We start from the raw sequence: 19,983 nt of genomic DNA, 5'->3' as shown, positions 1-19,983 counted from the left end.
GCTCTCTCCCCTCCAGTTTGGAAAGCAATAACTAACTCAGGAACACAAAAAGTCTGTTTACGTGCCTGTTTTTTTTTTTTTTTTTTTTTTTGCCTGGCTTTTGAAGATAGCACAGGGTCGGCAAGCCCCTTACAATAATGCCCGTTTCCAGCCCCTTTTTCCTCACGGCACGGCTTGAACCTGCGGACTTTCATCTGGGGAGGAGGGAGAGAGGAGGGATGTGTGCGAGCCCTCGGTGGTGCTGAATCACCGCGGGCTGGCCGGGTGCCGACTGCCCCGGGGCGCTGGGGAAGTGCGATCCTGTGACAGTGATTCAGGCTCTGGCTGCAGCAGAACGGCTTTGCTGTGGGGAGCTGAGCTGCCAAAGCCTCCTGTAAAGTAAAAAAAAAAAAAAAAAGCAGAGTCCATCCACAGGTACAATCCGTGGGGACCTGAAGGATTTGGCTGTGGTAGCTGCACTGGGTTGTGTGTTCCAGGTCGAGGCTGCTCTGGTGCTTCTCGCTGGTGGAGACTCGTGATGTGCTGGCTGTGGGCCAGTTTAGGAAGCTGAGCTGGCTGTAATTCAGCCTTTTGGGTGGATTTTCAGCTGCCTGAACAAGCTTTCTGTGTGGTTGTCTGCATGCCAGTCCTGCTGCCCCCGGGGTGGGGAAGATCCATCCTGGATGTTGTTCTTTATCCTGCACGTGACCGACTGCTGACGGGTGTTGACTCTGACCTACCAAAAGCTCTGTGTGGCTCAGGATTTCCATGAAGGGGATAAGCCAGACTTTGAGGAAAGTTTCTATAGAAAGGCAAGATGTTGGTGTTTTGGTGGAAAGACTGAAATATGGGAATAAGGCTGTTTTTTTTTTTCCAAGAACACATTATCTAGATGAGAGTAGGGCCCGATAGCATGAAGTGCCTGGTGTTCACTGACACGACTCCCAAGATCCCCAAGTCCTTCCTTGCAAAGTTTTCACAACCGTTGCAATATCTGTGTTGCAAGGAGTGTTACAAGTATGCAATAATCCCATTCCTCTTCTCCCACCCAGTGGGAAGGAAGGCAGTCCCTGTTATACCAGCTGGGTTTTTTTTCCCCCAATGGTAATAGCTGACAGCTTGACAGATCTTTTCACAAGGAGAGTTGAGAAGTGAGTGGCACAGCCCATAAAAAGCTCAAGACATCGTGTTCCTGCTACCATCCATTTGCTTCACAATTAATGCAGTGATGTCTTTATCCAGTGTGAGGCTCTGTTAGGTTTTATCTGTGACAGCTGTTGCTTTTAAACTACCCCAAAAAAAAAAAATAAAAGGCAGAAATTGTCTGTGGTGTGACAGTCACTTCCACGCTGCCTGTGCCAGCAGCTGCTGCTGGCTTGGATCCTGTTAGGAACAAATGTGGCAGGCTGGTTTGCAGTGCCTGTGAACTTTGTTCCTTGTCTCTGTACTTAATGTTTAGTCACTGTCACACAGTCACACTTCTTTGTATTTTGGGGATTTGCGGCTATGTCAGCTGGGGAAAACCAAAGGAACCCCCAAACTTAGAGATGTCATAAGACACACAAGTGGGATTGCATCCTTTTAATGTTGTTTTTTTGTGTGTTTTTTTTTTTTTCTGGGGGGAAGGGGTTAAAAGGGGAAGTTGCAGTTGGTTCAGCAGATCTGAGGATCAAAACTAGTCCCCCATCTGCCTGACAAGTAGCTTTTGATTCCTCTTTCACCTACACTTCTGTGTAACTGTCCCAGGGTACCCCCTGCCCTCAGGTTGTGGCTCTCCCAGTAAGGAAGTCCTGCTGGCTGCTTGAAAAACCAACCTCACATTTTCCCAGGTTAAAATTTCACTATGGAAGGTTTGTGCCCAGCGTCCCCCTGCGTGTCGGAACTCACCAAGCCTGGCCAACGAGAGACAGTCCTCCCACTTGAGGAATCTCTTCTTGTAAAGAGTTTAATTTATGTATTTGCAGCAGCTCTTGAGTTCTGGTCTGCAGCAGTAAACCTGGGTATACCTTCCCCCTCCTGATGCAAACCCCCTTGTTCTCCTCTGCCTGGGGTAAAGAGGGCTGGCACAGCACAGCTGGTGGGTTGTGTGGATACTGAGGGGCTTGCTGGGGAGAGGAAGGCAGAAATTCCTCCCAGTGAGTCTTTGAGGATTAGAAACCCTGGTGCTGAGCAGGCCTAGGCCGGGCTCTGCAGAGAGAGAAGGTGGGAGAGAGCTCTGTGTCCCGCAGTGCTCCATGTTCTGGGAAGGTGGTGTAGCTCAGGAGCAGTGGCAGCCCTGAGCTTGACTCCATGCCTCAGTGTGTGGCGCTGCTCCAGACCTAATCAACCCTGCTGGACTGCAGATGACTTAACACAGACTCAGCTTTGTTGTTTCCGTGTACGTGGCATAATTAATCTGTAATGCAGATAAACAATCCCCAGGTAATCAAGAGCTTAAGTTACATGCTTGCAGTTTTGTGGGGTGGGGTGTGACTATGCAGTGTGGTCCCCTCCTGTTAGGCTTTGGAGTCGAATACTTTTAGTTTGTTTTCCCTTTCCCCCCCCCGCCCCGCTTAAATGGAGGATTCAACATTTAAATGTGTGTTTTTCAAACTGAATGTCTGAAAGCTGCCTCGTGCTGTTCAGTGGCTTCTGCTGCCTTGAAACCCCGAGTTGTCCTGAGGCTGAATCCCTGTTTTTATGCTTTTCCCTTCTGCAGCACCCACATTAAGCAGCTGCTTTAACTTTTTTTGCTTTCTTTCCTTCATGACAGATGACATCTGGGGGGACTGAGAGCATCCTGATGGCCTGCAAGGCCTACCGAGACCTGGCGTATGAGAGAGGCATCAAACAGCCAGAAATGTGAGTGGTGCCTCCACAGCTCTTGGCTTTGGGGGCTTGTGGGATTTACTGTCCCTCTTGAGTTGAGGTGGCTGCTGGACCTCAGTAATCCTTCATTTCATAGCTCACTGCCACCTCCTCTGTGTCCATCTGTGACTGGAGGAGGGAACCCGGGGTGGAAAGAAGTGGTTCAAAGGCACAGGAAGCTTTCAGCAGCCTGGGGGGGGCACAAATGTTGCTGAGGGGCTGTGATGAGCAGATGTATTTTGGCAATACCTGTCTGCTGCTCTAGACAACCTGCCCATACCAGCTTTGGGCCTCTCTTGAGCAGAGATTGTCAAGCCCTTTGAAGTATTCAAGGGTTTTGATTTATTCAGATCAAAGAGGGTTTAGCCTGAAAAACGCTGGGACTGGTTGGAGCTCAAATGAGGAATTGTGCTAATCACTACACTGCTAATAGAGGATTTGCTGTCTCTAATGTGCTGCTTCTTTTCTAGATGGTGCAGCAAAAATATTTCTCTGGTTAATTGCTGATGAGGGGAAAACATAGAAAGAAATGAAACACTGGTGTTCATCTTCTGCTGAATTCCTGTGGTTCTTTTCTTCCCTCTCTAATGTTTAAGGCCCTGATAATGAGATGAGGTCTCAGAAAAAAAGGTTAATTAAGTCTGTTCAAAGAGCCTCTGCCCTCTGTGAGATGGAAGACACAGATGTTACATTCATGTTGTCCATTTATGCTGCTCCTTCCTTTTTGTGTCCTCTCCTCTCGGGGAGGGTGTCTGGGGGGAGATGGTCCAATCCTGTTTGATACGACAGCAAAGTGGATTTCCTGGGAATTCTAGGTCCTGGTTGACAGAAGACCATGCAGGGGGGGTTGTTCAAGATGGAGTGTCCATCATGTTAGTCCAGACCTGGTGCTGCCTGGGTTGACACACACGCTCTGTTCCTTTTCCAGGCTGGTCCCGGTGAGCGCCCATGCGGCGTTTGACAAGGCAGCACATTACTTTGGGATGAAGCTGATTCAAATCCCATTGACCAAGGCTATGGAAGTGGATGTCCAGGTAGTGCTTTAGGCAGCACATCGCTCTTTGCGTGAATAATTAGCATTGTACAGCAACCAGCAAGAAATCTACCAATCCCGGGTAGCAAGAGGGATGAATGCATCCTGGAAACAAGGAAAAACGGCATGAGGGAAGTGCCTCTCACTGCACATGAGACTTCAGTTGAAATAACAGGATGTAAACCATCCCTTTTGTCTTGTTGGATTCATTTAGGATCAAGCAATTTATGTATTTCAGAAATAGCCCCAGACATGTTCCAGGATTTCCAAGTGGATGAGTTAATGCCCACCGGTGCTTGTGGCTCATTGCTTTGCTCTCTGTCTGCTTTTTTGTGCGTTGGTTTTTAAGACCAGACTCCCCATGTTTTCACTTTTCATCTTTTTTGGCAGGGTGGCACTTGGTAAATGGAATGTGAAGCATCTTCTCTCTTTAAATCTTCAGGCAATGAGGAGAGCCATCTCGAAGAACACAGCCATGCTGGTCTGCTCTGCTCCCCAGTTCCCACATGGAATTATGGACCCCATTGAAGAGGTGGCAGAGGTAGGGTACCCCTCCCTCTAGGGAATTCTGTGTGCTGTAGGAATAAAAACAGCACCAGAAGAGCAGAGGATGGCTTCCAGTGAATTTGGTGGGAGGAACACACTGGTTGAAGGGTAGTACCGTCCTCAAATCAGGTGTCAACCAACAGCAGAGTATGTAGGATGCAATTTGGGAGTGAGGGGGAATATGTGACTATGAGACCAACCAATGCTTCTTGTTGATCTCATAGTCACATATTCCCCGTCACTCCTGATATTCCTTGGTACCTGAAACAAAAGAACAGCTAAATAGTCCACCTGGTGAAAAGGCTTTGGTTTTTAGGGCCTGATGGTTGTATCAAAATTGGTCAGGAACTCTGAGAAATTGTGTGAGGGAGTTAGGAGTCAAAGGGCTGGGATTTTACTTTTCAGACACACCTCTAGATTTCTTCCCTCTCTGTGCTCCAGTGATTTATTTTGTGTGGAACCAGCCAGGGCCTCTGACCTTCTGTTCGTTTGCCTCACGCCCTTATACTGCATCGAGTATGCTCCTTTCAGACTGTGTTGCCATATCCCTTTGGCAAACACAGCAGACTGTGAAAATGCCCTGTTTTTGCTCCGTGTGGGAGGCAGGAAAAGGGGTCCCACAGGTAGCCAGCCCTTCCAGATCTCCTGTCTTCTTGAGATAGGCTTGAGAGTGTCATGATGCTTCTGAAACATAAACATTCACTTCAGTGAACATTTATTTGTGAAATGGCGAGTATATCTTGGTGACTGGAGTTTGGGTGCCCCAGCCACGTCATTTTCTTCCCTAATCTCTTGTTCACACGCAGCTGGCAGTGAAGTACAAGATCCCCTTCCACGTGGATGCCTGCCTGGGTGGATTTCTCATTGCTTTCATGGACAAGGCAGGGTTCCCTCTAAAGCGTCCCTTTGACTTCCGTGTGGAAGGCGTGACCAGCATTTCTGCCGATACCCACAAGGTAAGAAGAGGGTCTTCCAGTGCTTTCGTTTTTGGGGTGTGATTCCTGTTGCCATCCCTGCCTTCAGGCATTTCTTCTCTGCGTGGGGGAGTGCTGAGGTGCAGGGGTGTAGGGGCAGCTCTGTTTATGTGCTTTGTGCAATGTGCCAAAGTACAGAACCACAGAATTGCTTAGGTTGGAAAATACCTCCGGGATTGAGTCCAGCCTTTGACTGATCCCCACCTTGTCACTCAGACCAGAGCACTGAGTGCCATGTCCAGTCATTCCCTGAACGCTTCCAGGGATGGGGACTCCACCACCAACCTGGGCAGCCCCTGCCAAGGCCTGACAGCCCTTTCCATGAAGAAATTCTTCCTGATGTCCAACCTGAGCCTCTCCTGGCACAGCTGGAGGCCGTTCCATCTCCTCCTGTCCCTTGTTCCCTGGGAGCAGAGCCCAACCGCCCCCCCTGGCTCCCCCCTCCTGTCAGGGAGTTGCAGAGCCAGAAGGTCCCCCCTGAGCCTCCTTTTCTCCAGGCTGAGCCCCCCCAGCTCCTTCAGCCCCTCCTGCTGCTCCAGCCCCTTCCCCAGCTCTGTTCCCTTCCCTGCACACACTCCAGCCCCTCCGGGTCCCTCCTGTTGAGGGCCCAGAACTGGGCACAGCCCTGGGGGTCCCTCAGCGGTGCCAGCACAGGGACAATCCCTGCCCTGGGCCTGTGCCCACCCTGTGGCTGGCACAGCCCAGGGGCCCTTGGCCTTCTTGCCCCCCTGGGCACACCGAGGCTCGTGTCCAGCCACTGTCCCCAGCACCCCCAGGGCCTTTCCCAGCTTTCCAGCCCCTCTGGCCCAGCCTGGAGCTGCAGGGGTTGGTGTGACCCGAGGGCAGGACCCGGCACTGGGTTAGCCCACAGACCCAGCCTGTGCAGATCCTTGTACAGACCCTTCCTGCCCCCCAGCACAGCAGCAATCCAGGCACATGGTGAGTGCTTGGCTGTGTTCCTGTGCCCTCTTGGTGCTCTCTGACGCTGTCTGTGCCCCTTGCAGTATGGCTACGCCCCCAAGGGTTCCTCGGTGGTGCTCTACAGCGACAAGAAGTACAGGAAGTACCAGTTCTTCATAGCCCCCGACTGGCAGGGGGGTATCTATGCCTCCCCCTCTGTGGCAGGCTCCAGGCCTGGTGGGATCATAGCTGCCTGCTGGGCTACTCTGCTGCACATAGGAGAGTCGGGCTACGTTGAGGCCACGAAGAGGATCATCAAAACAGCCCGATTCCTCGAGTCAGAGTACGTGTCTTTGTGTTTGGGTTGTGCTCTTCAACCCTGTGCTGGACTCCTCCTCCCAAACTGCTCCTGTTTCTGTTTCCCTGGGGGAGCTGTGGTATGGGACTTGCTGGGCAGTTCTGGGAGATGTTTTGTTTGTGCCCAGGGAAGAGGGGTGCAGGCGCCTTTATTCAGCTGGCTTTGCTTGGAGAATTCCTTCTGCCTCAGCCATGGCTGAGGAGGGAATCTAGAGGGAGGACAAAAGAAGGGTTATGCTCTCTGGTTGGGGTGCTTGTGTGGCTGTGTGGCTGTGTGGCAGAAGCTGTGTGAGCCTCTGCTAGACTGTCTTCTCTTGCATCTTTGTCTTCCGTCTCTTCCATTTCTTCCTGAATTTACTTGACTTTGGGGTATGTCATGACCTGGGTCCTCTTGCAACTGCCACTCACCTGGGCTGGCTGCATGATTTTTGGGTGGGAATCTGCTGTGGACAGAACGTCTGAACCTTGGTCAGTCACTTCTTTTCTCCTCTTTCCATCCAAGGTTGAGAAAAATTGACAGCATCTTCATTTTTGGGAAACCGGAGGTGTCCGTGCTCTCCATCGGCTCGGACACTTTCGACATTTATCGATTGTCCAACTTCTTAGCTGCGAAGGGATGGAACTTAAATGTCCTACAGTTCCCACCAAGGTGAGTGTCTGGAGGCCAGGATGTGCAAGATGGGCATCTTCAGGCCACGCAGCTCTTGGGATTTGCTGAGTAGTGTTGTCCGTGCCTTATAAATTGTATGGAGACAATTTCGTCCTCTGCAGAGAAAGAATTACTTCTGCAACTGCTGATATACAGCAGTGAGGAAAAAAGCAATAGTAATTTTAACGAGCCTGGCAGAGGAACATATCTGAGGCTCACTTCCTATTTACCTCTAATGCAGGCAGAAAAATATAAATAACCAAGGCTTTATCTCACATTTAGTTAACTGAGGGCTTATGGATTTATTTTTAGTATCTTCCTGCTGCCCATTGGAGTTGAAGGTAATTGAAAGCACAGGGAAGGGCTGATCATTTTCAGTGATGGAAAATGAATGTTTGCCAGAGACTTTTCCTTAAGTGGGTAGTTGGGTTTTTGTGGGCAAAAGGGGCCAGTGCTCTCAGATGTAGCTGCACTGAAAAACTTTTTGACTGGCCACACGAAGCAAAGTCTAGGGAGCCTGAGGTGATAGCCCAGAGGTGCATGTAGCCCTGTTCCTTGTGGTGGATGCCAGCTTCCACTCTGGGGGTGGTGATGGCTTGGAAGCTGCAGAGGAAGGAGAGGGAAATGATGGTGAGGATCACCATCCTTGCGGGCAGCTGCATCTTTGCTACCAGAGGTCCCTGGAATGAGGTGGGAAAATTAACTTTAACCTAATGGTGAAGTCAGGAAGGAAGGGAGGAGGAGCTGACATGTTGCAGAAGAAGAGCTGAACTCTCCAAGCTTGGATCCTGTAAGCGTTTTGCAGGGATTATCCTTAGTGATGCTTAGGGAATGCTGTTTTAGGGGCATACGTGGTTATCACTGGCCATGGAAGGATTAAAGTGCTGTCAGTTGCTCGGGAAATAGGGAGCTGTGTGTTGTGGAGGTGGTTAATCTCTCCCTCTGCCCTGCCTGCCCAGCATCCACCTCTGCATTACTCAGCTGCACACGAAGCCCGGCGTCGCTGAAGAGTTCCTGAAGGATGTCAGAGACAGCATCGAGGACATCATGAAGGACCTCAACGCCAAGACCACAGGCATGGTGAGGAGCACACAGTGAAGGGGGTGTTCTGGGGGCTGGGCATGTTTCTCCTGTGTATCAACCTGCTCTTCTCTGCCTAGGGAGCCATCTATGGAATGGCACAGTCCGTCCCAGACAGGAGCTTGGTAGCGGAGATTTCCCAGGCCTACCTGGATGGCCTCTACAGCACGGATGTTCCTTGCAGTGAAAAGCACATGAACGGCTCTCCTGGCCACCACTGACTGTAGTGCAGCGATGGATGCCTTGCCAGCTGGCACTGGGGTGGTTCAAAAGGTTTCCTAGGGAAGAGATTGCAGTAAGCCTTTGTTCCTACAACTGTGGGGTCTGAGCGTGGCTTGGTCTGGAAGAATTCCTTCCCTGTCCTGGGCTGTTCTGAAATCCACATTGTTTTCACGGCCAACTTCATTTTTAGGGCTTTTCTTCCCTTCCCCCTGCCTGTTTTATCATGGCTGTCGATGGTCAGTTGAATGTCCATTCCACAACTCCAAATTCCTCAGGTATTCTGCGTGTCACTTCATTCCTCGCTGTCCCTCCTCCTCAGACCTGGTGTTCAGCCAGCGTCCAGCCAAGTGTTTAGATTTGAGTTCTCACCTTGTGTTCCAAAGCTTCAATCCTCCCAGGAGTTAAAGGTAGAAAATAAATTGAAAATTTTGTTTTCTTTTGAGTATTGCTCTAAGCTACTGCATTTAACAGACCGTGCCGTGGGAGCCTTATATCTGTGTAATGCAGAGCTGATGAATTGGCAAAGGGAAGATGGTCATGTGGACTCTTTTTGAAAATCCCCTCTGGAGATCTCAGTGAGACTGCAATCAATATCTGCCGAGGGGGATAGAAAAAAAACAACCCAAAATCCTTTTCTGGAACCTCTTGAATAGCAGCAGAAACAGAAACCCGAGCGGGTGGTGCAGGGAGAGGAGCCGGATGGTACTGAAGATCCCGGGTACATTGTAGCAGTTTTACTCCCCTGCCTCTTCCAGAAGACATGCATTTACCACCTGGAGGGCTGGTTTGTTTGTTTGGTTTTTTTTTTAACCTTGCACAATTCTGGAGGGAGGTGCAAAACCGATTTCACTGCTCATAACTTGAAGGTTTTCCACTGTCCCCTCGTGATGCTGTAGCACAGCCAGCCAGGCCCTGGATGTCATGTGGCGCCAAAGCTGACTTTTTTTTTTTTTTTTCTACCAAGATCTTTTAGTATCCAAAAGGTGACTTTTTTGTAATAGTAGTAATCTCAGCTCTTTGCACTGATTCTTTTAAGGCACATTCTCAAAAGGGCATTCACCATTGTGCCTTGATGCTTCTCTGGCTTGTTGGTTTTGTTGTTTGGTTGTTTTTTTGTGTTTTTTTTTTTTTGTGGGACGCCAGGGAGGGCTGGAGGGTTCAGCTGTTGGCCGTGGTCGTCTCTTTATGGTACTATGCTGAAAATCAACCTCAGAGGCAGGCTGGCCTCAGAGGAAGGACACCTGCCTGTAAGGTAGGGTAGTAGTTGTATTGAGCCAAGTCCCTTCACAGTATTACAGAGATGCTGGGAGAGCTCTGAGAGGCAGAGGAAAGGATGCAGCAGGTCAGAGGTGCTCAAGCCTTGGGTGTAGGGCTCAGCCTTCCTATTTTTCTCTGTTGTTTTTACGGTAGGAGAGTTTTTATTCCCAGTGCAGCTTTGTGAGGCAGTTGTAGCCTCAAGGACAAGCCAGAATCTCCTTGAGTTATTAAATACCAGCAGAGTTACTCCTGCAGGGCTTTCCCATGTTTCCTCTGAGCTCTTTGCGTGGAACAGAGAGTTTCCCAGGCAGAATTCCACACGTGGGCACAGATTCCATGCCATGTCTGCACAGGGCATCAGAAGACATCTCTCTGCTGTAGAGGGCTTGTTGCCTGAAGCTGACCCTTGCTGAAGCACACACTTGCACAGTAATTTTACAGAATGAGAAGGCCACTTACCAGCCACTGCACAAGCCAGTGCAGCCCTGGGCCCGGCCACTGTGGGAAGAATACTGGCTTTTTCCAGCAGCTTTTTATTCTCAGCGCTAGGAGACAAAAGTATTTTGGCCATCTGCCCCGAAATTGGTGACTTGATGCACGTCTCTGGGCCCTTTTGAAATCACTGAATTGCCTGAGAGTCTCTCGATGGGGTTATCAGCTCTGGCAGTTTGTACTGGACCTATTTATTCTGTCAGGGTCTTGCCAGCGTGACAATTACTGCATCTCTGAGTCCTGCAGTACTTTGGAGACAGCCTTAAGTGTCTGGCTACTATGATGGTTCTCTTTTGAACTGAGATTTAACAAAAACAAAGCAAAAAAAAAAAGGGAGGTACTCTTTTTGTTCCTGCTTTAAAAGAAGAAGGGATGGATTTAGGGGTGGGCTGAAGGATAGAGGAAAATCCCTTCTCCTCCTTCCCCGGTTGCATTTTTTCCTCCCGGGAAGTAGATGGATCTAACAGATCAGTGCTCCATTTCACATTTCTGGAAGTAATTTGAAGATGTCATTTGTAAGTCAATGTATTCTATTCCGGGCTTTGCTTATTAATAATAACTGTGGGTTTAGTTGTTTCATGTGTGTTTGTTCTGTACTGTAAATGTAATCCTGTGGTCAGGAGCAGGCCGCTGTAATTTACTGGTGTGTAGTCTTTATTCATCCTGGTCACCTCATGTAATCTGCATCTCCTTTTATCATGCCAAATGGTCTTAGAGACATGGATTAACAGGCTGTGTGATTACTTAAAAGACAAAAAAAAAAAGAGAAGAATTTGATGGACTGGATTATGATCTGAAACTGGATGGTACTTTGGACCTGGAGGGATCTCCGTGACTGTCGATTCCCGTGAGATTTCCGGCTCTCAGGTTTTCCGAGCGGGACACTGAATTTGTTGCTTGTACAGAGCACTCCTGAGGGATTTGCCTGCTCTTAGGTACTAGACTGAAGGATATCCAGTGGGATGGACCAAGAAGAGATGTGTGTCTTCATGCCATGGATTTCATCTGCACTTTTCTGATGACTTGGGGGAGAGGGGGGAGTGGAAGGGTTGCACAACACAATAATATCCTGCCCAATAAATCCACGTGGACTTTTTAATGAACAAACAGGATGAGTTCACCTGATGGCAGTATTTCTGTGTTTCTCTGACTTGCCACTGTAAAACTGAAGGCCGAAATAGCTGAAGAGATGGTGGAAATGGGCCTAGTTTGTATTAAAACGGTGTGTTTAGCTATCTAGGCTCCTTGAGCTCTTATTTTCCTGTTTCAGGGCTCATTTGAGTGGCTGGGGGCCTGTTGTTCCTGGTCTCTGCTCATTGCCAGCCTGGGCTGTGGCAGGGAGGATGGTTTATGAACCTTACTAACTCTGCCTGAGGGCTGCTCTGTCTTTCTGTCAAGATAAAAGGGGATGTCTGTGCCTACGTCTTGTGTGATGTTCAGAGATGCTGAAAGCTCTCATTTAAGAGCTATGGATTTTTCTACTAATGCTTTGTAGAACTTAAAAGGGTTGGGAAAAAAAAAAAAAAAGGAGGAAAAAACCCAGACTTGAATTGGGTGTTTGTAGTGTTTTTCCCCCGACTGATGTGCTGAAAGCAGCTGCTGTTGGCTCCACATCAAGTTCTTCGTTGTGTTACCGAAGATCTTGTACCACCAAATCCACCCACAGCCTCTTTTTGGGGATGTAAGCAACCCCTGGCCTGTTGCTGTGCTGCTTGTGTACCTTCTGGTTGTCCCTTCCCTGTGTTTGTGCCCTGGCTGTGGCACACCCAGAGCAGTTTTTACCTGCCCTGGCTTTGGTAATCTTTTTTTTCAGACCCCAATCGCTTTGAGGCTGAGGCATGTGCCGCTTCTCCACGAAGTTTTCCCTCGGCAGAAGCACCTCCCTGAGAGCCTTGTGGGGAAACCTGTTGGTGTCATTTGATCAGTGAGGCCTCTTTCCAAGCTGACATCAGGTTAACCAAGAAATTTATTGTAAACATTATCGCTTGGTAATCCTGCTAAAAAAGGCCGGTTCCAGTCGGGGTGAGACCACGTGCCTGCTTGTTGTAATACTGTTGGAGAGGGGGTTACAGGGATGACAAACTGCACATCACCTTGCTGGTTTGTTACAGAGAGACCAAGGGGTTCACAAAACACGTTTTAGGCAGAGAGCATATTCTGGAAGCAACAACACAGTGGCAGGAGGGGGTGAGGCTCGGGAAAGATTTACTGGTGCAGTTGTGTAACGTGACTCTGGAAGGACATGGAGCTGTTGGAGCGAGTCCAGAGGAGGCCACCAAGTTGAGTAGAGGAATGGAACAGCTCTGCTATGAGGAAAGGCTGGGAGAATTAGGATTGTTCAGCCTGGAGAGGAGAAGGCTTTGGGGTGACCTAATTGTGGCCTTCCAGGACCTGAAGGGAGCCCGCAAGAAACATGGAGAGGAACTTCTTACAAGAGCATGTAGTGACAGGACAAGGGGGAATGGCTTCACACTGACAGAGTAGGTTTAGAATTGGATATTAGGAAAAAATTCTTGGCTGTGAGGGTGGGCAGGCCCTGGCACAGGTTGCCCAGAGAAGCTGTGGCTGCCCCTGGATCCCTGGAAGTGTCCAAGGCCAGGTTGGATGGGGCTTGGAGCAACCTGGGCTAGTGGAAGGTGTCCCTGCCCATGTCAGGGGGTTGGAATGAGATGGTCTTTAAGGTCCCTTCCAACCCAAACCAGTCTGTGTTTCTGTGATATGACTGACTCGTGGTGAAAGGCTCAGCACTTGGTGGGCTGGGAGCACGTGGCTAAGGAAGGTTTTGAGGACAGAATTTGCAAGCCCAGAGCTGGGTTGGGTGTGTGTGCACCCTGGGCAGGGCCTCCATCCAAGTGAGCTGTGGCAGGGGGGTCAGGCAGTCTGGATCCCGGGATGTCGCTTGGAAGCGGGACAAGGCTCTGGGGGCAGCTGTCTAGAGGCAAGACACGGGTTGTGGCAGTGGCACAGTGGCTTTTTGGCTTCGTGTCCCTCCGGTCAGGAGAGGGAAGCTGCGACCTGCTCGATGAAGCTGGCCAGGTTGATGTCCCGCTCCGACAGCCCTCCACACTCGTGGGTGCTCAAGGTGATGTGAACCTGGAGCAGACAGACAGACAGATAGATAGAGCAGGGATGGCTTCCCCCAGTGCTGTAGGTGAGGCACAGGTGGCTCCAGACTTAATAGCAACATTTCCCCCGGGGTGGGAGAGGTGACCTGGCACTTGGCTGGTTTTCTCCTTCCTGCAGCTCGTCCTGGCCCACAGGCTGTGGCTGCCACCCCTGCCTTGGTCACAGCAGCCACTGTGCCCACTTCTCAACTCCCTCCTTCCCCACCAGCTTCTCCCCAGCTACTCCTACTGCTTCTGATATGACTTAAAGAAGCCGCCTCCTGAGGCCGACCAGGGCAGCTCCTGCTCCAGCTGGACAGGGAAAAACGAGGAGGGGAAGGATCTCCAGTGAAAGCTGGAGGCTGCCTGGGATAGGGGAATTAGCATCTGAGGGAAGAGGTCCTGCTGCTGGGAACAGGACTTGCTGCTCCTGTTTTATCCCTCAAAAAAAGGGATCTGCTCACTGAAGAGCTCTGTTTTGCCCCCACCAGCCCCGTTTCTTACCTTGTTGTACACGTTGAACCATTCAGGGTGGTGATCCAGTTTTTCTGCCTGTAGAGCCACTCTGGTCATGAAGCCAAAGGCCTGTGGAGTGAGAAGGGAAGCTAACTCTGAACTGCTCACCCTGCAGTATATTGCTTTCCCCCCCATTACTATTAATTTTATACCACCTGTTTTTTAGATAACCCAACCAAATGCAGGGCCTGGGATGTTCTGTGTCTTTGTTGGGGTTTCCTGTGGGTTTCCCTTTTTTTTTTTTTTTTTTTTTTTTTTTTTTTTTTTTTTTTTTTTTTTTTTTTTTTTTTTTTTTTTTTTTTTTTTTTTTTTTTTTTTTTTTTTTTTTTTTTTTTTTTTTTTTTTTTTTTTTTTTTTTGTGTTTGTTTGGTTGTTGGTTGGTTGGTTGGTTTTTTTGAGGAGTTTTTCCCCCAGACAAACCGTGGGTCAAGTTGACCACTTTGGTGTCTGGGGGAGGTTCCCTTGCTCAGCCATCCCATTTCAGGAGACACACGGAGGGGTTGCTGCGGCTGAGCCTTGCAGAGGGGACTCCCCTCTCTGCAAACCAGGTCTCCCAGTCTGTAAAACCCCTGCCACCAGTGCTCTTACCCGGTTGAAGTCCTTGAAGTGGAACTCCTTGAAGATGGCATCCCTGCCTTCCACCTCATTCCACCCCACGGCTCTCAGGTTGGGCAGCAGCTGCTCCCTCTCCTCCGTGCTCAGCCTGTGGGCTTTTCCTGCCTGCCACCAAGGGAAGGGAAGAGAAAAGCGGATCAGCGTGGCACAGGTAGGATGGAGCAGCTGTTGGGAGCAGGATCAGAGGCATCCCATGGATCCTGGAGTTACGGGAACACAGAGGCAGCTGCAGGGCGGGTGGGAGGGATTGGAATATCAACGCTGCCCTCTGCTCCCTGCCCGGGGTACATCCTGCATGTATCCAAGGTCCAGCCGGTCCCTTCTGTCCTCTCACCTGCAACACCTCCCACAGTGTCTGTAATGTCCTTGTTACAACCTGAGGTACTAAGCAATGATACCTGTTTTATACATTTATTTTTTTAAATACATTTTTTTATATTTGTTTACTGGGAGCCTGTTTTAGAGGAAAGGAGTGGTGTGAATCAGAGATGAGTCACACTAAACTGCAGTTCAGCTCCTTTTCCTTTTCCATCTCCCTTCTATTACGATGGAGTTTAAGAGGCTGTTTCTGTCTGTGATGAACAAAGGCCCGAGGGAAAGGATTGTGAGTGAGCCTTGTCTTGGGCAGAGCTGCTGTTACTTGGTTTGTAAGGGGTGGTGGTGGGGAAGCAGCAATTCCTGGCTTTGGGGAATGATTACAGGCAAAGATAAAACTAAAATGAAGCTCTTGGGGATGGAGACTATGTGAGTCAGTGCCTGTTCTGGCTCTGGGGAAGGCAGGAGTGAGTGCAGAGGGTTATTGCTCTCTCTGAAAGTTTATGTTCTAGCCATTAAAATTCCTTCACAGAATATTCTGAGCTGGAAGGGACCCACAAGGATCATCGAGTCCAGCTCCTGGCCCTGCACAGGACACCCCAAGAATCCCACCGTGTGCCTGAGGATGTTGTCCAACCGCTCCTTGAGCTCTGGCAGCCTCGGGTGACCTGATCCTTGCAGTTGGTGATGGCAAAGATCAATATCTCTTTGCAACTTCCTTTCCTTTATGTGCTGCAGAGCAAGGTGTGGTAAGTCAGATGTGAGTCCCAACAAATCCAGACCACTTTTCTGGGGGGGTGTTTGGGCAGCAGGGCCTTGAGACGCTTTGCTTGGGCATCCCTGCTGAGAATTACCACCTTAACCAACTGAGGCAAATCATCCTCTCCTGTGGTTCACCTGCTCCCAGGGGGTTACAGAACCAGAGGCAGCCATGAAGCTGATGCTTCTGGGGGGTGGTTCTTGCACGTTTTGGGGAAGATTGGAAAGATGATGCCCTAATCCCGTGGCTGTGTGGGTGCCTCCCTGTCTGTGGAGCCGTGACCCTTATGCTTGGAGAAAGCTGCCATCTGTATGGGATGGAGAGGGCCAAGGTGTGCCCCGAACCTCAGCGTGGGGTGCCTGGGTGTGGGATGGTTCCTGTCCCCCTGGCATCGCAGCTACATGATTTTTGGGGAAAACCTTCCATGCTTTGTACGTGTTTTGGACGGCCCCCTGCCCAGCCCCGGCTCTGCCACCTCCCTCCCCATCCCCCAAACGTCAACGCCGTCCTTCTCCGGGCTTGGGGGGGAAGGCGGTGAGTAAACAAGACTTAGCACAATAAACCCGGAGCCGTTGCCCTTCCGTGCCGATGGCGTGATAAGCCGGGCGCGGGTATCTTAGCAACTGGATAAGGTGGGGACAGAGGATGGCTCTGCTGGCAGGGGGGCACCCGCGGGAGCTGCCCTGGGGACTCTGATGGGCTGCACCAGGATTTGGGATCGGGGCTGAAACCTGCTCGCGTACCGGGTGCTGAAGGCTGAGTAAAGCTGGAGTTGTTGCTGGCAGCAGAGGGATGTGGATGCCGGGGGCTGGGCTCCAAACCAGCCTCCCCTGGGCAGAGCAAGAAACCAGGCAGCTTGGGAGGAACGTGGTTTAATTGTTCCCTTGACCCCTTTTCTTTGCTGTGACTGTGTGGGAGGACGGGCCCCGGGGCTTTTTCCAGGCCCAGCTCCTCTGGCAGAGCTCGACACCAGTGGGAGGCATGGCCAGGCTGAGGTTTGGTCCACAGACCACCGTGTCTTGTGATGGCAAACCCTCTGCCTGGACCAACCCCCCTGTGCCCTCCAACCTCCTCCAATCCCTCCTTCTCCACCCCATCAGCTGGTTTTGTCAGTATGGCACTTTAATGCTTTCATGTGCACTTAGTCCCTTTAAAACACGCTCTTCTTGTTAGGGAAATGAAATTATTTTGTTTTCTTCTGCTGGCTCCTAACTGCCAAGGAATTGGGATTTTTATTTTTTTGCCAGCAGGAAATCAAGCAGATGCATTGTGCAACTGAGGGGAAGGAACCAGCATGGGAAACTGGGAGAGCTTTGAGCTGTCAGGAGATGAAACAACCCTCTTTGCCCTAACTGTAAGATTTTTTAGTTAGAGAGTCACAGTGTGGTTTGGGTTGGAAGGGACCTCAAAGATAACCCAGTCTCACCCCTTGCCAGGGGCAGGGACACTTTGCACTATCCCAGGTTGCTCCAATCCCCATCCAGCCTGGCCTTGGACACTCCCAGGGATGGGGCAGCCACAGCTTCTCCGGGCAACCTGTGCCAGGGCCTCCCCACCCTCACAGGGAAAGGATTCCTTCCCAGTATTAGTGGTGACTTGTCGCCTGCGAGAAGGTAAAGGGCACAGCCCTGGAACGATGTCACAAGGCCCACGGTCTTTTCCTCCCGTGGAAAAGCCGATTTCCAGTTGGCCCGGGGTGTGTTGCACGGGCTGTGCAGACAGAGCACACACGGGGGTCGTCCTTGTCCCACAGAATTGGAGGTGGGGAGGTCATTGCTGACGGCCCCTTTCCTTCCCCCTCGCAGGGAGCCCGCAGGGAGCTGCGTTTGGTAATTCAGCAGCGGCCGCGGAGCTCCCGCGTTACTGATTAACCACAGCGCTCTGCTCCTTTCTCCCTTCCCTCCTGCCTCTCCTCGGGCTCTGGAGCTGCCGCCGAAACCTTCCTGCCTTGGAAAAGGCTAAACAATCAGCCGGCTTTTCCCCGCAGGGACTTACCATGGCCCTGGCGTGTCCGTGCCCTCCGTGCCCGGCGCGGCTCGGGTGATGCTCGGCGTGCGGAGCCCGCGGGAGCCGCGGCGTGTCCGGGGTGGCGGGAGGCGTGGCGAGGGAACCGGGTCCTCCCCCGGCCAGCACAGCCTTCCCAGAGCTGGGCACACTCCTGGGGGCCCCACGGGGCTGTGTGGGGGCTGGGGGGACGCCCAGACAGGGGCTCTCGAAACCCCTGCCCGAATCGACGCCGTGTCGCCCCGAACCCACCCACCCACCCCTGTCCTGCGCGGGGTCACTTTATTAACCTGTTGCACAAGTCAAAAAGGTGGAACGGGCTGGAGAGGGGCAGCTGAAGGAGGTGCCGCCCGGTGCTGCTGGCAACACGTGTGCCGAGCGCCACGGTGATCCCAGGCGGAGTGGAGTGAAATCCATGTGCTTCCCGGCCCTCTGAGCTCCGGGCAGCACCAATCACCAGGTGGGTTGCCTGGGACAGCCTGGATTATATCGCAGCACGTGGACTAAGAGCCATGGAAAGGGGGGGGGATGTGTGTGCAGCGCAGCCCTCCTGAGCTTTTCCGAGGTGTTTTCTCCCGTTGCCGGGGGAACGAGGGCTGCAGGATGCCGTGTGCTGATCCCGGGCATTTTTGCTCTCCAGGGCCCCGGCTTTGTGCCCGTGTCCCGCAGCTCGCCGTCTGCTAAACCCACCCATGTGATGGGCAGTTTTCCAGCGCTGACAACAACTTTTTACTCTGGTGGTGTATGTGGCAGACAGGAATTCGGCCCCCTGCTGTAACCTCGTGGCTCCTTTACTCTTAAAACAACTAATTCTGGATTATTTTTTTTTTTTAATATGGTATGAGGTACATCCCTTATATATACTTACTCTCATGTACATTTTGTTTTCTACTGTAAGGGTTTGTGAGTACCACAGAGATGATTTGTTTCTCCAGCAGGCAAGTTAGAAGGAAGCAAATTCTTCCTTTCTCTTTTTCTCCTCCCCCCGCCCCTCCCTTTATGTTTCCTTGCTAGGGTAATTGAAAGGAAAAATGTGCATCTTTTGTGTCCAGGGAGACTCTTAGCGTTTGTCCAGGGAGAAAAGACTTGGATTGCAACGCAGCACCTGAGAAGAAAATAACTTGTGTGTGGATGTGAAGCTGGAAGCTCTGATATGGATGAAAGGAGGAGGTGAGCTGAATGGATTCCAGCAATCAAATCAGGAGGTGGGACTGTTTGCCGGGTTGGGAAAGGCCAGCAGAATATTTCCTTGGCATAAGCTGGGATTGCAGGACAGGCAGTTTCATCAGCACAGCCCCTGTAAATATGGGCAGGTGACCTTTGGTGGCCCTGTCAGGGCCCTGAGTGCTCCTGGGCTGAGTGACAGTGCCTTTGTTGGCCTCCCTATTGATTTGGAGAGGTGAAGGAAACAAACCCCCTATTTCTCGTGCTACCCTTCTTTCCCTCTGCTGGATTTTTGCTCCAGCCTGTCTGGAGCTGATCCTGTTTCCCTTGGCAATCCATGTGCTGCCAGTCCAGAGCGCCTGCCACCACCCCAGTCCCTTAGAGGTGGAAAACAGCAGGAGAAAAGGGGTCACTTATCCTGCTCAACTCCTTTGTAATGGCATTTTCTTTGCTGGGTGACAGGTCCAGCTTTAACTGCCAGCCTTTCACGGGAGGGATCTCTTGCAGAGGGATGAGCTTGTCCAAAAAAGTGTCAATGGGGCAGTTGTGATTTTCCTCTCTCTGGGACGTGGGGCTGTGTGCAGGGGAATCCTTTGGCCGACTTCACCTCCTGAACCTCCGAGAGCACGAAACTCTCTCTCCCTCTGCGCTGCTTTAATTTCTCTTTTGGAAATGGGACCCTCTAGATCTGCTTTTAATTATTAATTGAGGGATGTTGGGCAAGCTGTGTGCTCAGAGCAGTTTGCACCCTGTGCCTGTTTACTGGGAGCAGATTTTTGCTCTTTTTTCCTTCTCTCTTTGTCTAGTTTAGAGCTGTGCTCCTTTGATGAGGTCAGTGGCAGCTAAACCCACGTTGCTGTCACATACTCACGGGGGATTCTGCATATTTGAAGTGCCCTTCAGTATCACTCACCTACTATTATTTTTATTTTGTCAGTAAGTTTTTAACAAGATATATCTGACCCTGAAAGCTGCTTCGGTTGAGAGCCCTATTCTGTCTCCCATCTCAGTTTGTCTTTTGAATACCCCTCCCTTCTCACCTCACCCTCCCTGAAACATTTTGATGGTCCAATAGAGCAATGAGTGTTGTTTGGATGTGTTTGTTTTTTGTTGTTGTTTGAGTTTCTTTCTTTTCCCTCTTTTTTTTTTTTTCCTTCCCCATAGTCTGT

At 50.8% G+C, this 19,983-nt stretch overlaps 2 protein-coding genes across 2 annotated transcripts in view; one reads left to right on the top strand and one right to left on the bottom strand.

Moving 5' to 3' along the window:
* SGPL1 (sphingosine-1-phosphate lyase 1) overlaps window positions 1-11,866 on the top strand; it is a 31,264-nt gene extending 19,398 nt beyond the window's left edge. The window contains exons 7-14 of the mRNA XM_027893378.1: window positions 2,732-2,820; window positions 3,755-3,860; window positions 4,302-4,400; window positions 5,212-5,361; window positions 6,384-6,622; window positions 7,139-7,285; window positions 8,245-8,365; window positions 8,446-11,866. Coding sequence (XP_027749179.1) covers window positions 2,732-2,820; window positions 3,755-3,860; window positions 4,302-4,400; window positions 5,212-5,361; window positions 6,384-6,622; window positions 7,139-7,285; window positions 8,245-8,365; window positions 8,446-8,586 — 1,092 coding nt within the window. The 3' untranslated portion in view covers window positions 8,587-11,866. The remainder of the gene's footprint in view (window positions 1-2,731; window positions 2,821-3,754; window positions 3,861-4,301; window positions 4,401-5,211; window positions 5,362-6,383; window positions 6,623-7,138; window positions 7,286-8,244; window positions 8,366-8,445) is intronic.
* A 1,095-nt stretch (window positions 11,867-12,961) lies between these two features.
* Window positions 12,962-17,824, bottom strand: PCBD1 (pterin-4 alpha-carbinolamine dehydratase 1). The gene is made up of 4 exons (XM_027893375.1): window positions 17,642-17,824; window positions 14,545-14,676; window positions 13,945-14,025; window positions 12,962-13,429 (listed from the first exon to the last, which is right to left on the bottom strand). Exons 1-4 carry the CDS (start codon window positions 17,642-17,644, stop codon window positions 13,331-13,333), a joined length of 315 nt encoding a protein of 104 aa, XP_027749176.1. The 5' UTR covers window positions 17,645-17,824; the 3' UTR covers window positions 12,962-13,330.
* Window positions 17,825-19,983: the final 2,159 nt, after the last annotated feature.

This window comes from Empidonax traillii, unplaced genomic scaffold (genome assembly GCF_003031625.1).
Source record: "Empidonax traillii isolate 1590-97213 ecotype Southwest subspecies unplaced genomic scaffold, ASM303162v1 scaffold387:size635111, whole genome shotgun sequence".
NCBI lineage: Eukaryota > Metazoa > Chordata > Aves > Passeriformes > Tyrannidae > Empidonax > Empidonax traillii.
Note: the sequence above shows the minus strand (reverse complement) of the source record. Positions and strands in the feature narration are given on the sequence as shown.

Excerpts from the sequence above, each read along its gene's own strand:
- PCBD1 (XM_027893375.1), bottom strand. Across the intron at positions 14,026-14,544 it reads ACTTCAAGGACTTCAACCGG|GCCTTTGGCTTCATGACCAG; the intron begins GTAAGAGCACTG and ends CTCACTCCACAG. Across the intron at positions 13,430-13,944 it reads GGTTCAACGTGTACAACAAG|GTTCACATCACCTTGAGCAC; the intron begins GTAAGAAACGGG and ends TGTCTGCTCCAG.